The sequence below is a fragment of the Aquarana catesbeiana genome, linkage group LG03 (assembly GCF_042186555.1).
Source record: "Aquarana catesbeiana isolate 2022-GZ linkage group LG03, ASM4218655v1, whole genome shotgun sequence".
NCBI classification, from domain to species: Eukaryota; Metazoa; Chordata; class Amphibia; order Anura; family Ranidae; genus Aquarana; species Aquarana catesbeiana.
The window spans coordinates 730,337,400-730,354,175 of record NC_133326.1 but is presented as its reverse complement, the minus strand read 5'-3'; the positions used below and the strand labels follow the sequence as shown (position 1 = coordinate 730,354,175).

Genomic DNA, 16,776 nt, shown 5'->3' with positions numbered 1-16,776 from the left:
ACTAATAAAGTGATCAGTGCTAAAAATATGTACTGTCACTGTACTAATGACACTGGCTGGGAAGGGGTTAACATCAGGGGTGGATCAAAGGGTTAACTGTGTGCCTAGGGGGGTGCTTGCTAACTGTGTGGGGGATGGACTCACTAGATGAACAGAGTGATCCGTGTTCCTGGTTAGCATCTCTGACAGAACGGCGGTCTGCCTTGTTTACATCTGCACACCGTTGTTTTATCTCTGTGGGGGGCGATCATGGGTGGCTGGCGGACATCGCTTCCGCCAGACCCGCTGATTGGCTCCCCCTCTGGCCAATCAGCAAGCACGCCTTCGCTGGCTATTGCACGAAATGGCCTACAGGTATGTCGTTTCGTGCAATAGAGCCGACCTGCTGCAGTATACGTACATCAGCTGGTCAGCAAGTGGTTAATCTAATTATAATGCAGGATATTGATTTAAATGTGGAGCTGCAGAAGAGCAAACAGTGCTTTAATCTGGCCACCTGAATTTATTTTTATATTTACATTTTTGAAACATTTGTTAAATCAATAAATCTAACACTGAATTTTAAACACTGACATGGAAATTGAGCAAAACATTTTTTCAGGCAGTGCCCCTCCCGAGACTAGACTCTGGATCCTCCTTTGGATGGACCAAGTGTAAAGTACCCCAGTCCCCGTCTGGAGCCTAACGCCCCGGGGGATCAGGGCAAGGCCCTCTGATCTTCTGTACACTCGTTGCACGTTTTTGTGTCACCTCTTTATGGGTGTGCACATTTTTTTGGGCACCGGGTAAAGTTTTTGTGTGTATTTCACACGCCATGGGCTTTCAAAAAGTAAAAATAAAAAATTCCATTGGAAATCTCCATCAATACCTCTATCCCAACTGAAAGTAAGAATAAGCAATATTAACCTCATGGAAAAAATATTTCACACCTTATATAATACAAACCATATATATGATAAGAAATGGGATCCTTGGTTCACACATTCTAAAAAAACTTCTTAAACACGGAATAAATAACATTTTCCATTAGATATCATTGAAGAATAAAAGTTGTTTTTTTATTTCATTGACACCATTGTTATCATCTCCCATCTACTTTATACATTGATGTAATTATCTTTACTAGTAGATCTTATGTAATGCATTTTTCTAGACATATGATATCACTTTTTGTACCATTCTTTTGTAAGTTCTCCCTCGGTTTCTTTATTTGTTCCAGACAATTCCTATTTCCATACCCTCCTCACTCTTTAAGAAGCTCCGCCAACTGTTTTCGTCTTTTATCTGGAGGGGGGCTCGACCTCGGATACGCTACGAAACTCTATCGCTCCCCAAGATTCGGGGGGGAGCTGGAGCTCCAGATGCCTCTCTATACTTTAGAGCAGCAGTACTCACGCGCATACTTGACTGGTTCCACCATCCCTCCACCAAATTATGGGTACAAATAGAAAGCCATCTCAATCCAATAGATCTCTGCACTTTGCCATGGACGCCTACTGAATTTCTGAAGGGGGTGTTACCCCTTGGCGACCTCACCCGACAAACTATACAAATATAGACCCAAATGAATTCCTCCAAGACCTTATCCCCACTTAAGGGACCCATGACGCCTGTGTTTTGGGACTCCGGCTTTTTCACCGGCACTACAGGGGGAAAGTTTTGGACCTTGGAGAAAGGAGGACTACAGACGACTTGCCCAAGTCCTTCGTTCAGAATCTTCTCTGATGAAAGACGCCCCCTCCGGCCCATCTCCCCATACCTCGACACATTGTCTGCAGAGGCAACAAGTGATATCCTACATTCCTACCTTCCCTTCCTTGCCTGATATACTTAATGATTTAACAGACTTAGAGAACATGCTGCTTCAGGCCGACCCCCCCACACATGTGGTCTCTAAACTCTACTCTCTCATACATATGGTTTCTAATCCCAACCTCCCCCCATACACACAGGCCTGGAAGGTAGACTTGGGCCACTCCATTTCACCTATTGACTGGCAAAAGAGCTTCATTCTGACTCACAAAATATCCTTAGCATCCAAAGCTCAATAAAAGGGTTCAAGTTGTTGACCCGTTGGTACAGATGCCCCTCGACTTTACACTGAATGAACCCGGCACTCCCGGATCTAGAACGGTTCTGCCCAGATACTGGAGGTTGACGGACATGCCTTCCCTGGGGGGAATGGGCAACTGAGGTGGACCGAATCAATAGCTTGGAAGGAATGTTGTCGCAGGAATCGGGTAAAGAGGAACAATTCTCCAAGACCTGGACCTCATGGTCTATGTTTCGATACTCCTCAGAATTTATTCCATGGGCAACAGAGGACTCTACCATCACATCTGAAGAAAATTTTACAGCGCACACATGCAAAAAAACATTCACCTCCAGCACGGCTAGTTTAAAAACACCTAAACATTTTCAAAAATACATCAAAAATATGGGGATTTGGTCACACCATATTGCTATATAGTGCTAAGCCCACTTACTGCGACAAAGTACCCCATGATTAGTGGGTCCTACACTGTCCATAGATTGGGAGATCCTACTTCTCTGAACCATGAGAGCTACACTCTTCTAAATGGGAGAATATTGAGGACTCCACCTATGACACAAGTGGACACTAATGAGAGGTACTTAATGATGGAGTGGGGTGCTCCTATCCCAAAAGGATTTGGTCAGAATCCATACAATAAACAAACAAGATATTTGGGGGGCACACCCTCTCATTAAAGCTGGTGCAGCCATAAGACCATACAGTAGACCACTGACTACCCGATCCACACAGGACATGCTCCATTCATTAGGGAGCGGTGCTGTCACATTCCCCCAACCCTGTGCAAGGAGGTCCAAGATCTACTCCCCAATATACTACAAAGTGGGGTGATACCGGAGAGTACGGGATTCTGCACATGGGGGGTGCGCACGCCGCTTGTGCTGTGATTACTAAAAGCACAAGCTGATCAGTGGGTGCCAGCCAATAGATGACCACCGGCACCCGCTGATCAGAGAGTGCCAGCCAATAGATGACCACCGGCACCCGCTGATCAGTGAGTGCCAGCCAATAGATGACCACCGGCACCCGCTGATCAGCGAGGAGGACGACAGGACAGATCCCCATCTATGTAAACAATGAGGAGCTCTGTCCTGTCAGCGGGGGATGTGCTGTTTTTTTTCCCTGCAAATTACATTCCTTAGTAAAAGCAGCACACTGTACACACAAAAACACTGGCTAGGCACACATTTAACCCTTTAATTGCCCAAGATGTTTAACCCCTTCCCAACCAGTGTCATTAGTACAGTGACAGTGCATATTTATAGCACTAATCACTGTATTAGTGTCACTGATTCCTACAAAGTTTCAGATTCACTCATATCACAGTCTCGCTATAAGTCGCTGATCACCGTCATTAATAGTATAAAAAATAAATTCCAGTATTTTTCTTATAGTTTTTTAGACACTTTAACTTTTCTGCAAAGAAATCAATATACGCTTATTGGGATTTTTTTTCACCAAAAATATGTAGCAGAATACATATTGGTCTAAATTGATGAAGAAATTAGATTTTTTAAATGTTTTTATTGGATATGTTTTATAACAACCGCCCCATGAAAAAGAAAAATATTATTGAAAAAATAAAATAATAATTTTTGAAAAAAAAAAAATAATAATTTTTGAAAAAAAAAAAATAATTTTGAAAAAAAATCGTTTTTGAAAAAAAAAATTATAATATTTGAAAAAAAAAATTCTTTTTGAAAAAAAAAAATAAAATTCATTTTTGAAAAAAAAATTAAAATTCATTTTTGAAAAAAAAATAATCATTTTTGAAAAAAAAAAATCATTTTTGAAACAAAAAAAAAATCAATCTTGAAAAAAAAAAATCAATTTTGAAAAAAAAAATCATTTTTGAAAAAAAAATTCATTTTTGAAAAAAAAAAAATCATTTTTGAAAAAAAAAATTCATTTTTGAAAAAAAAATCATTTTTGAAAAAAAAATTCATTTTTGAAAAAAAAATTCATTTTTGAAAAAAAAAATCATTTTTGAAAAAAAAAAAATCATTTTTGAAAAAAAAAAAATCATTTTTGAAAAAAAAAAAAAAATCAATTTTGAAAAAAAAAAAATCGTTTTTGAAAAAAAAAAAATCATTTTTGAAACAAAAAAAAATCATTTTTGAAAAAAAAAATCATTTTTGGAAAAAAAATCGTTTTTGAAAAAAAAAAATTATCATTTTTAAAAAAAAAAAAATATTTTTGAAAAAAAAAAATTCATTTTTGAAAAAAAAAAAAACATTTTTGAAAAAAAAAATCATTTTTGAAAAAAAAAATCATTTTTGAAAAAAAAAATCATTTTTGAAAAAAAAAATCATTTTTGAAACAAAAAAAAATCAATTTTGAAAAAAAAAATTATTTTTGAAAAAAAAAATTCATTTTTGAAAAAAAAAATCATTTTTGAAAAAAAAAATCATTTTTGAAATAAGAAAAAAAAATCATTTTTGAAAAAAAAATCATTTTTGAAAAAAAAATCATTTTTGAAAAAAAAAAATTCATTTTTGAAAAAAAAAATCATTTTTGAAAAAAAAAATCATTTTTGAAAAAAAAAAATCATTTTTGAAAAAAAAAAAAATTCATTTTTGAAAACAAAAAAAATCATTTTTTGAAAACAAAAAAAATCATTTTTTGAAAACAAAAACAAAATCATTTTTGAAAAAAATGTTCAGCTCTTTCAGCTAATGATGGGACTTCAACTGTTTTACTACTATTTATACTTTTTAAAATATTAAGCTTTTTAACACTTTTCACAGTTACTCCGCCCACTCCAACCACACAACAGTTACTCCGCCCACTCCACCCAGTTACTCCGCCCACTCCAGTTGTAGAGGCAAGAACACTTTTCACAATTTCCCCAGAAATTGTAGCTTTTCTAGTTATTATTACTACTGAAAAACTAATCTTCTCCCTTCTGTACTCTGATCTCCGTGTCCTATAATATTCATCCAGCCTCACCCTGTGTAGGAGGATGTCACCCCTCCCCCATCCACATTCCTCTCCGGTGTCAGAGACTTTCAGTTTCGTTTCTCTTCTGCTGTCAGCGATGGCGTCTGGTGATCTGAGAGCTGAGCTGGAATGTTCCGTCTGTCTGAACATTTATACAGATCCTGTAAACCTGAGATGTGGTCACAACTTCTGCCGGGTCTGTATTGATCGTGTGCTGGATACACAGGGGGGGTCTGGAGGATATTCCTGTCCTGAATGTAGAGAGAAGTTTCCGGATCGGCCTGCACTGCAGAAGAACATGAAACTACGTAACATAGCAGAGACTTTCCTGTCTGCTCACCCAGATCGGGAGGAGTCCGGGGTCTTCTGCACTCACTGTGTGGACTCTCCTGTACCTGCTGTTAGATCCTGTCTGCTCTGTGAGGTTTCTCTGTGTGATAAACACCTGAGAGTCCACAAAAAGTCCCCAGAACACATCTTATGTGACCCCACCTTGTCCATGGAGAGCAGGAAATGCTCCGTCCATAAGAAGATCCTGGAGTATTACTGCACTGAGGATGAGACCTGTATCTGTATTTCTTGTTGTATGATTGGAGGACATAAAGGACATGAGATGGAGTCACTGGACGAGGCTTCTGAGAAGAAGAAGGAGACACTGAGGAATGTTCTGCAGAATCTTCTGACAAAGAGAGAGGAGACGGAGGAAAGAGTCCAGAGTCTGCAGGAACACAGGAGGAAAGTAGAAGAAGAAGCAGCTGGTGACACCGAGAGAGTCACTGCCCTGTTTAGAGATCTCAGGAGACGTCTGGAAGACCTGGAGAAGAGAATCCTGAGGGAAATCTCCGGGAGGGCAGAGCGGATCTCCATCTCCATTCGGGATCTGGAAATAAAGAAGGAGGAGCTGTCCAGGAAGTTGCGTCACATTGAGGAGCTGTGTAACGTGACGGATCCACTGACTGTCTTACAGGAATCAGACACAGGTGACTTGTGTGATACTGAGGATGGAGATAATGAGGACAGAGAGAGACATGAGGAACTCCTCCATGATGGAGGGGGTCTGGATGTGGATGGGATATCACACACATTACACACATTATCTGATATAATAACAGAGGTAAATGTATACTTCTATATACAGGGAGCTGCAGACATATTACTGGATGGAAACACAGCTCATAATTATCTACAGATATCAGATGTCAGGAAAATTGTATCCAAGTCAGATATAGAGCAGAATCATCCAGAAACACCAGAGAGATTTCAGGATTGTTCTCAGGTGTTGAGCAGTCGGAGTTTCTCCTCAGGGAGACATTATTGGGATGTGGATGTCGGGGGATCAGATATATGGAGAGTCGGGATGTGTTACCCCAGTATAGAGAGGAGAGGGGTGGGGTCAGTGATTGGAAATAATAAGAAGTCCTGGGGATTGGACAGGTATAATAATCAGTATTCTGTGATACATGACAGTTATAAGATCCTCTTACCCACCAATCCCTCCAGTAACAGAGTCAGGATATATCTGGATTATGAGGCCGGGCGGATCTCCTTTTATGATCTGTGTGACCCGATCCGACATCTCCACACCTTCACCACCACCTTCACTGAGCCCCTCCATGCTGTGTTATGGGTATATGAAGGTTGTATAAAGATATGTGGGGGGAGGTGGGAGATGTGAGAACTCCGCCCACAATCTGGTGATGTCAGATGAACGAGGGGAATTCATTTAATATTTATCCAATAGTATATAGCAGTGGGCGGAGCTTCCTGAAAGTTTTTCTACTATAAATAAATGTGAGATTTCTTACTGATCGCTGTGATTGGGTAGAATATCTGTCCAATTATTGGAGTAACAATAACATGTTCCTATTGGTCAGTGAGATATCTATCTATCTATCTATCTATCTATCTATCTATCTATCTATCTATCTATCTATCTATCTCCCATGACAATCTAACATAATACTTTCTGTGATTTGTCACAGTATTTGACATCAGCCATCTCCTCCCCCTCTCTGCCCCTCCCCCTCCTCCTTCTCCTCCTCCTCCTGCCCCTCCCCCACATGTGGTCCCTCTGTGGGGGGGGGCAGCCATGAGCAAACATAGAGGGGGGGTGGGGTCACTGTGATGGGATAGGATGGGGTCACCTCTCCTCTCTGCCCCTCCCCCTCCATACAATCTATAGTACAAAGAGATGGAAATAAATGGAACAATCGGAGAGGAAATCTATGAAGACGTCATCTAGAGATTTATTACTGGAAGAGAAAAAATGTGATCAGAGAGCCCAGACTGTTTTTAGGCAGAGTGGGTCAGGATTAGATCCCCTGTCAGGTTTTTTTCTTCCATCTGGGGCTCCATTACAGAGATTTCCCCTCACTTCCTGTCCAGGTGACAACATTTATCTAGACAGGAAATGAGGAGAACTCTCCAACAGGAACACAGACTGAAATAAGAATGATATGTTTAGTATAATAAGGAAGGGGGAGGTTTAGAGCCCCTGTCAGATTTTTATATGTCTGTGTCCCTGTACAGATTTCTCTCACTCCTTGTATTGTTGTCACCAGGACAGGAAGTGAGAGGAAATCTCTCTAAGGCTGGGATCACATTGCTGTGCAGATCACATGTCATGCCTGTGTAATGTGAATTCAACCGTACAAACTGTGTGACTGAAATCACATTCACACCAAAATGGTGCCGGACCCTTATTTTGGTCCTCACTGGAATCGGATCACATTGGGTGTCACATCTATACAATCCGATTCCTGCGCCATTTCAGCGTTTGCACTGCGATCTGCGAAGCGATCTGGGCGTGTCATTAACTTTCCATTGACCCCCCGCAGCAGTTCTCAGATGTCAGTGTGAACGTCCGGTGATTGAGGTGTGATGAGGGAACCCGCACAGGAATCGCACTGGTTCCCGCATCCCACAAGTCTCATCCCAGCCTAATGCTCCGTACACACGATCGAAATTTCCGTCAGAAAAAACTTGGATGGTTTTTCCGACGGAATTCCGCTCAAGCTTGCCTTGCATACACACGGCCACACAAAAGTTCTCTGAACTTTCGACCGCCAAGAACGCGGTGACGTACAACACTGCAACGAGCCGAGAAAATGAAGTTCATTGTTTCAGAGCATGTGTCGTTTTTTGCGCGTCCGAATTGCATACAGACAAACGGAATTTCTGATAGGAACTTTTTCCAATGGGAAAATAGAGAACCTGCTCTCAATCTTTTGCTGGTGGGAATTCCGCCAGCAAAAGTCCGATGGAGCAAACACACGGTCGGAATTTCTGACCAAAAGCTCACATACGATTTTTGCTGGCGGAATTTCCGATCGTGTGTACGGGGAATTAGGCTCCATTCACACCTATGCAGTTTGCGTTTCAGCCTTCCTTTTCGCTGTGCTTTCCACAGGTTTTTTTTTTTTTTTTTAGATAATTTGCTGTTTGAGCAGAATTCAAAATGCAAATTGCGGCAAAATTGAAGTAAAAACGCTGTAAAAACGCACTACATGCTTTTCTGCAGCTTCTCCATTGAAGTCTATTGAACCATAAAAAGTAAAAACCTTTTTGCGTTGAAGGCTCCATTCAGGCCAACGCATTTTTTTTCATTTTTTTTAACATGGATCCCTATGGAACACGTTCATATCAATGCATTTTTGTGCCTCTGCATTTTTGAAGAGTTTTCAATTGTCAAAAGTGTGATTTTTTTTGGCTCGATTCACATCTATGTCTATTGCTTTTGAGTGTTTCTGCAGTGCTTTTTGTGTTTTGAACATGTGATTTTACCGCGTTTTTTTATGCTCTTTTTATCTAGGAAAATTTGTTGTTGGGTAGAAAAATGTAAAACACAAATTGAGGCAAAAAATGCGGTAAAATCGCACTAAATGCTACATGCTCACTTAAGGCAGTCACAGCCCCTCCCCCCGTCCCACTTCTATCCCCTTTCATAGCCCCCCATCAATCCATGTCAGATCCCAGAGTCCTCACCTGTGTAAGATACATGGTGGGTTATGTCGGAGAACTGATGATGTCACCCCTCCATCATGTGACAGTATGTAAGTCCTGTGATTGGCTGCTCAGGTCTGATCACTGCATGTTGGGAGAACATCACATGATCCCTCATACCCGGGAAAATGGGGACTTATTGAGAACTTAGATGGAGGAACAACAAAGAAAAGTATAAGTGGGTGTGTATGGCTCTAAGATCACCTATAGAATGGGTCCTCCCAGTAGATGAGCACTGTGTATAGTTACATACATAGTTACATAGTAGTTGAGGTTGAAAAAAGACACAAGTCCATCAAGTTCAACCTAGTGAGATGGGACGGTGAAGAATTGTACTTGAACTATAGAGTTCCGGAGCTGAGAAAGAGCACAGAGTGTAATATGACTTATCTATCTATCTATCTATCTATCTATCTATCTATCTATCTATCTATCTATCTATCTATCTATCTATCTATCTATCTATCTATCTATCTATCTATCTATAGGTTTATAATGTGTAGACAGGTCTCATTCCTTATTATTAATACATTTACAATTAGTTTATTCTATTGATTATTTTATTGTGTGAAGAAATAGAAATGTATAATAGATCTACAAATAAATAGAGAGAGATGAAAATCGATGGAAAAATCTCAGAGGAAATATATGAAGAAATTATCCCGAGATTTACTAATGAAAGAAATAATGGGATTTATCACTAATATAATGATATCACTATAATAATGCATGATTACTAGAACTGGAATGTGATCCCATTATAATGTGTCCCCATAGAATGGATCACCAATAGAATTCTGTGTGATCACTTTTATAATGGATCCTAATATAATGTATCATGTGATGGTGTATCTTATAATCACTAGTTGTGTCCCGGTGATGGAGGAGGAATTTGGAAAGATGTTAATGTGAATAAATTTTTTCTCAGTTGTAGATGTGAAGTGTTAGTGTTATACTTACCTGCTCTGTGTAATGGTTTTGCACAGAGCATCCCGGATCCTCCTCTTCTCAGGGTCCCTCCCCTACTGGGCCCTCCCTACAATTGAGTGCCCCCACAGCAAGCAGATTACTATCTAATGTTTCAATTCAGATATGGAGCCGAAGCCCGGTCCGCCTCTTTCTCTCCTCATTGGCTGACTGACTTTAATTGACAGTAGCAGGAGCCAATGGCACTATGCTGCTGCTGTATCAGCCAATGAGGAGGGGAGGTCCGGATGGGCGAGACACTCCTGCAACATTGCTGGATCTAGAGGGACCTCAGGTAAGTATTAGGGAGATGAGGGGGCTGCTGCACACGGAAGGCTCTTTATCTTAATGCATAGAATACAATTACATTTCTAAATAAAATAATGCTAAATACTTTGCAACAATTTCCAAAGAGTGGCAAAACGTGTTTCATAGCACAGCACATGGTATTCATTTAATGCAGTACCACACTGTATTGTCTGCAGACCTTAATCAAATGTCATCACAGAGTGTACAAAACATCTCAATAGATAGAGTTACACGTTCCATAGATGAGGCAATTGTTATGAAGAAATAAAAATGACACAGCCGTATTTCAGAGACAATAGTCAGACAAATAACACAGTGGCTGAGGAGTATGTAAGCAGCTTGATTGGCAGCAAATTAAGATGGAGAGACAAGGCAAGTTTTGAAAAAAATGTATAAAATAAAAATTACAGTGATTATGCCGAAATATTGCAGAGACATGCTGCAAATCATGTAAGCCTTTTAAGTGGGTCTAATTTGAAGAGGGAGAGAATCAAGGAGGTTTTTTTTAGCAAGAAATAAATATTACACTGATTATGTTAAAGACATAAATAAGAAGTATTATGGGGACATGATCAACATCCTGTAAGCCTTGGTGGTAGGTCTCTTTTGAAGAAGGAGAAATTAGGCATTTTTTATCCAGAAATAAAAAATGCATTGGATTAAATCAGAGTCAAGAGGCAGAAATCCTACAGAGACACACTGCACATCATATAACCCTTCTAGTAAGCTGCATTTGAATATCGAGAGATGAGAAATTTTTACCCAGAAATAAAAGTCAGTTTGCTAGGTCAGAGACATGCTGCACATCCTGTAATCCTTTGTACCGGGCTTCTGTAGAAAGAGAGAGACATGAGACACTTTTTTAACCCAAAAAAAGGAATTGCATTGGACTATGTCGTAGACAAGAGGCAGAAATTTTACAGAGATCCTTTGCCCATCACGTAAGCGTGTTTTAGTATTCCGCAATTGAATATGGGGGGGCACTTTTTTTTACCTGAAAATAAGAATTACATTGAATTAAGTCATTTTATATTATAGAATTGGAAGAAATATGGCAGATACTGCATGTGTAATGATATATTTCCGGAAAGTCTCCTTTGATTAAATTAATCTCATGCAGATTTTAGGACAAAGAACAAAAAACCTGTTTATTTTTGTCCACTTTAAAAGGAAAGAATGAATATTGTACATATTGCACAGACAGTATTGCTATTTTATTTTTCTTGTCCGCATTTTATAAAGTACAGAACACGTGCATTTTTCCAGATAAAAAATATATACAGTATATTTCACATAGAGATTGAATAAATAACTGAATCATTCCATAGACACAATTTAAGCTACATAGTTATGTTGCATTTGGAATATAGGGACCACAGTTTCAACCTTAGAGTGTTTTTTTCCCTGGAAAGAAGGTTAGCATTAAAGGGTTACTAAACCCTTGTTTTTTTTAATAACAAACATATCATACTTACCTCCACTGTGCAGTTCATTTTGCACAGAGTGGCCCCAAACCTTGTTTTCTGGGGTCCCCCGGCAGCGCTTGCGGCTCCTCCTGGCATCTGGAAACCCCCTAGAAAAAGAGCTCTTCCAGGGGGTTACTGCCGGTTCGCTCCTGAATCCAGCATTTGCGTCTATAGACACAGAATGCCGGACTAGGCCCCGCAGCCCCAGTGGCCCGCGTCAGTGGATTTGATTGACAGCAGAGGGAGCCAGTGGCTGCGCTGCTATCAATCTGTTCAATCAAGAGCCGATACAACGGGCAGATAGGTAGAGCGCGTCTCTACCGTGGGAATGAAAGGGCTCAGGTGAGTAAAACGGGGGGGGGGGGGGCTGGGGGGTTGCTGAGTGACAGAAGTTGTTTTCACCTTAATGCATCAGTGCTGCCTTTTAGTACCCATCAGTGCCGCCTATTCGTGCCACCTATTATTGCCCATCAGTGCCACCTATCACTACCCATCAGGCTGCATTCACACTACAGCACTTTGAATTGCAGGCAGATCTGCCCGCGATCTGACAGCGCTGATGTGTGAATGACAAAACACGGACCTCGCATTTGAGATGCCATTCATTTGAACGACACCTCAAATCGCGGTGTGGATCTGCTGCTATTGTCGCACGATAAAATGTGCTGCAATCATGGCAACCAGCATCGCGGGACGCACGTCACCCCAAAGTAGCTCCTGAACTATTTTTGGGCTACATGTGTCCCGTGATGTGGGTTGCCATGATTGCAGCACGTTTTATCGTGCGATAATCACAGCAGACCCGCACCGCGATTTGAGTTCCACGTTTTGTCATTCACACATCAGCACTATCAAATCATGGCAGATTTGTGGCAGATCTGTCCATGATTCCAAACACTGGGTCCTCTATATGGAGAGATCTGGGGGTCAAAAAGACCCCAAATCTCTCCTTTACTTTTAAAAAAGAACATCAAATACAAAATAATAATTTACTAACCCCCTAGACTGGAAGTGACGTCATCATGTCGCTCCGGTCCTCCAAGATCATAGAGGTGATCAGAGATGATCTGGTCTCTATTCACCTCTGTGACCAGCTGGCCACACTGTTAGATCATTTCTCATGCACGCGAGTAAAAATGATAAGCACGGGAAACACCGGTGAGTGGCGGGGTGTGTGGGGGGGGAATGTCTAGTCCTGCCGTTTCTGAAAGAGATCCAGCAGCAAATGAGCTGTTCTAACCATTTTCAGAAAGCCAGCCGGCTGAAAACAAAAACACAGGGGTTATGGCTGATAGCTTCATCCATAACGTATAAATATATATTGCGGTTGGCAACTATGGGATAGATTTAATTTTCATTATTTTCATTATTTTTTATTAGTAATGGCAGCGATACTAATAGTGGAGCTGCAACATTGTGGTAGACAAATTGGAAACTGACACTTTTTGGGAACCAGTGACAATAATACAGTGATCGGTGCTAAAAATATGCACTGTCACTGTACTAATGACACTGGCTGGGAAGGGGTTAACATCAGGGGCGATCAAAGGGTTATATGTGTTCCTAGGGAGTGCTTACTAACTGTGGGGGAGGTGCTTTAACTGTAGGAAGGCAGGGATCCATGTTCCTGCTTAGCAGAAACACAGGATCCCTACCTCCCCTTCTTACATAGGCAGATGACTGTTCTGTCTCTTTTGGGAATGATCGTCGGCTTCCAGTGAACATTGGGTCTGCCTGACCCACTGATTGGCTCCCGCTGCGTCCAATCACATCGGGAGCGGGTCGCTGGAGGCGCGCATGCCCACCCCAGCCCTGGAAGTGCAGAATCATGTACAGGTAAGTGAATCTGCACAGGAGAGCCACCTTGCCGCTGTATATATACGGTATACAGTCAGCAAGAGGTTAAAGTCTATGGACACAAGTGGGATAGAAGTCGCCTTGAAGTAGTACAGGAACCTTCTCTAAAGTTGGAGTGACTATAGTGGTGCTAATTAAGAGATCGCTCTCATTGACTAACATGGGATTTCACATGTCTTGGGGTCTTACAAGTCGGATCCCAAGTCACAGTAATGTGAACCGAGCCTAAAAGGAAGAGGATGCCGTATCCAAAAATAATGGAAATTTGTTTACTTAAAAATCAATCCACCATCACAATATAACATGGATGATATCAGCAACTGTGAAGTTTTTAGCAACCTTGTTCTTCCTCAATATAAAGTGAAATAATCCCGAAGTGCTCCCTCTTTGTAGTATTGTGGTCAGTGGCAGCTCGTCCATAAGGGGCGCTGCCCCCCTAATCCACGTGTCCATCCCCCTAATCTACATTCAGGGCACTGGACGCATGGATTCCAATGTTTTTTTTTTTTTTAGAAGCACGTGATTAAAGCCTGAAGCTCTAATTGGCTTCAAAAAAGGGTGGGCTCGGGAGCACAGTGAGCCCACCCAGTTGTGTGACAATAGCAAAATAATATTCACTATGGTCTTCCTGATTCTCCTCCATGCCAATCAGGAAGCCTGCTCGATTGGCCGAAAGGAAAAGCAATCGTATTGGTCACCAAAGAGGAGGAGAAGACGCAGGGGAAGCCGCCATTAAGCCGAGGAGGAGGAGACGCAGGGTGTCACGTACCTGGTAGGTTTTGAGCCTGAAGTGCAGAGAAGAACCTCCCTTACAGCTCCCACTCCCGTTCCCCTGGAATGGAGACAGAGGGCCCAGGAGTGAGGAGTGGTATGGGTGCCTGGCAGGATCAACAGTCACCGGAAGTTCAGGAGTGGTGGCACCCTCTGGAACCTGAAGCTGAAGCGGAGACTGGAGACTGGAGACTGGAATGCAGAGAGGACCAGGAACCCCAGCAGGTAAGTAAGTCGGACTGAAAAGCTGGGCTGGAACCAGGAACAAAGCAGCAGGTAGTAGCCTGGAACGCTGGACTGGAACCAGGAACAAGCAGCAGGTAGTAGCCTGGAACGCTGGACTGGAACCAGGAACAAGCAGCAGGTAGTAGACTGGAACGCTGCACTGGAACCAGGAACAAGCAGCAGGTAGTAGACTGGAACGCTGGACTGGAACCAGGAACAAGCAGCAGGTAGTAGACTGGAACGCTGGACTGGAACCAGGAACAAGCAGCAGGTAGTAGCCTGGAACGCTGGACTGGAACCAGGAACAAGCAGCAGGTAGTAGCCTGGAACGCTGCACTGGAACCAGGAACAAGCAGCAGGTAGTAGACTGGAACGCTGGACTGGAACCAGGAACAAGCAGCAGGTAGTAGACTGGAACGCTGGACTGGAACCAGGAACAAAGCAGCAGGTAGTAGGCTGGAACGCTGGACTGGAACCAGGAACAAAGCAGCAGGTAGTAGGCTGGAACGCTGGGCTGGAACCAGGAACAAAGCAGCAGGTAGTAGGCTGGAATGCTGGGCTGGAACCAGGAACAAGCAGCAGGTAACAGACTGGATACTGGTATGGGACAGAGGAATGGTCAAACAAGCCGGTGTCGGTATCGGTCGAGCAGCAGAGGTACCAGGGATTACACAGAGGGATGGTCAGGCAAGCCAAGAGGGTCTGGTGCAGGCGGATAGCAGGATGGTCAAACAGGAAGCCGGGTCAGATAACAGAGTACACAGGTCAGATCAGGTTAAGGCACATGGAACGCTGTAGAGCAGACAGCGGGGATTGAGTGTGACAGGCCAGTTTAAATAGCCCGCCTGGCACCAGCGGGGGGTGTTCGCGCACGTGCCCGTGCGTGATAGCACCCGTGAACGCGCGCCCGTGCGCAGTGGGACCGTGGCTGTGTTCCCGTGCGTCTGGATCGCCGATTACTGGCAGGATCTTCATGACATTGTCCCCCCCAAGGGGCAGCCTCAGGATGCCCCTTTGAAGAAATTTCTCTGGATGGGACCTTTTAAAAGACTGCAATAGATCTTCAGCATGAATATTGTCCTCAGGATCCCAAGAATTTTCTTCTGGGCCAAACCCCCTCCATTTTATCAGAAATTGATTTTGGTTACCTCTTTTCCTATGGTCCGTGATAGCCTCCACCTTGAATTCCTCCTCCCCATCTACCAAATTTGGATCAGGAGGATCCGTACTTCGGCCTGGAAATGGGTTGGAAATAGAGGGTCTGAGCAGGGACACATGAAATACTGGATGCACTCTTAGTGAATCCGGGAGTTCAAGTTGGTATGCCACCTCATTAATTCTCCGCTTGACAGGTAATGGCCCAAGAAACTTGGGACCCAATTTCTTTGAAGGGCAAGCCATCCTGAGATTTACTGTAGATAACCATACCTGGTCCCCGGGTGTAAGTAACAGCTCACCTCGCCTTTTCTTATCGAAGGTTGCTTTATTATATTCCTGGGTCCTGGTCATGGTCTCCTGTAAAACTTGGTTGTTGGAAGTAAAAAAGTCCAACCTCTCCTGAACTGCGGGTACTGTACACTCTGGAAGAGAATTAGGCAAAAATGAAGGGTGGAAACCATAATTCGCAAAAAATGGAGTTTGTTTGATAGCGGAATGAATAGAATTGTTGTAGGCGAATTCGGCCAATGGGAGAACAGAAATCCAATTATCTTGGGCAAAAGAAGAAAAACAGCGTAAATATTGTTCAAGAGTCTGGTTTGTTCTCTCTGTTTGCCCATTAGTCTGGGGATGATAAGCAGATGAAAATGAGAGCTCAATGTTCAATGTTTTACACAGAGACCTCCAGAATCGGGAGGTAAACTGTACCCCCCGATCTGAAACGATATTAACTGGTACCCCATGGAGCCTGATGACTTCTTTAATGAATGCCTGTGCCGTTTCTGTAACTGAAGGAGTGCCCTTCATTGGGACAAAGTGGGCCATCTTCCCATCTTCGACAACCGGTCTACTATGACAAAAATTGAGGTGAAGCCCCCAGCCGGAGGTAATTCTACAATAAAGTCTATAGAGAGCATTTTCCAAGGCCTATCAGGGACAGGCAATGGTTTTAGCAGTCCCCATGCCTTGGTCCTGTGCCCCTTGTTCCTGATACAGGTGGTACAGGACTCAACAAATGTCCTACAATCT

General features: G+C 42.4%; 1 protein-coding gene across 1 annotated transcript; it reads left to right on the top strand.

Moving 5' to 3' along the window:
• The first annotated feature begins 5,029 nt into the window (after positions 1-5,029).
• On the top strand, positions 5,030-9,928 carry LOC141133804 (E3 ubiquitin/ISG15 ligase TRIM25-like). Its single transcript, XM_073623361.1, has one exon. The coding sequence runs from the start codon at positions 5,091-5,093 to the stop codon at positions 6,666-6,668; it is 1,578 nt and encodes a 525-aa protein (XP_073479462.1). The 5' UTR covers positions 5,030-5,090; the 3' UTR covers positions 6,669-9,928.
• The last annotated feature ends 6,848 nt before the right edge of the window (positions 9,929-16,776 follow it).

Coding starts and splice junctions, on each gene's coding strand:
- LOC141133804 (XM_073623361.1), top strand. CDS start 5,091: ATGGCGTCTGGTGATCTGAGAGCTGAGCTGGAATGTTCCGTCTGTCTG.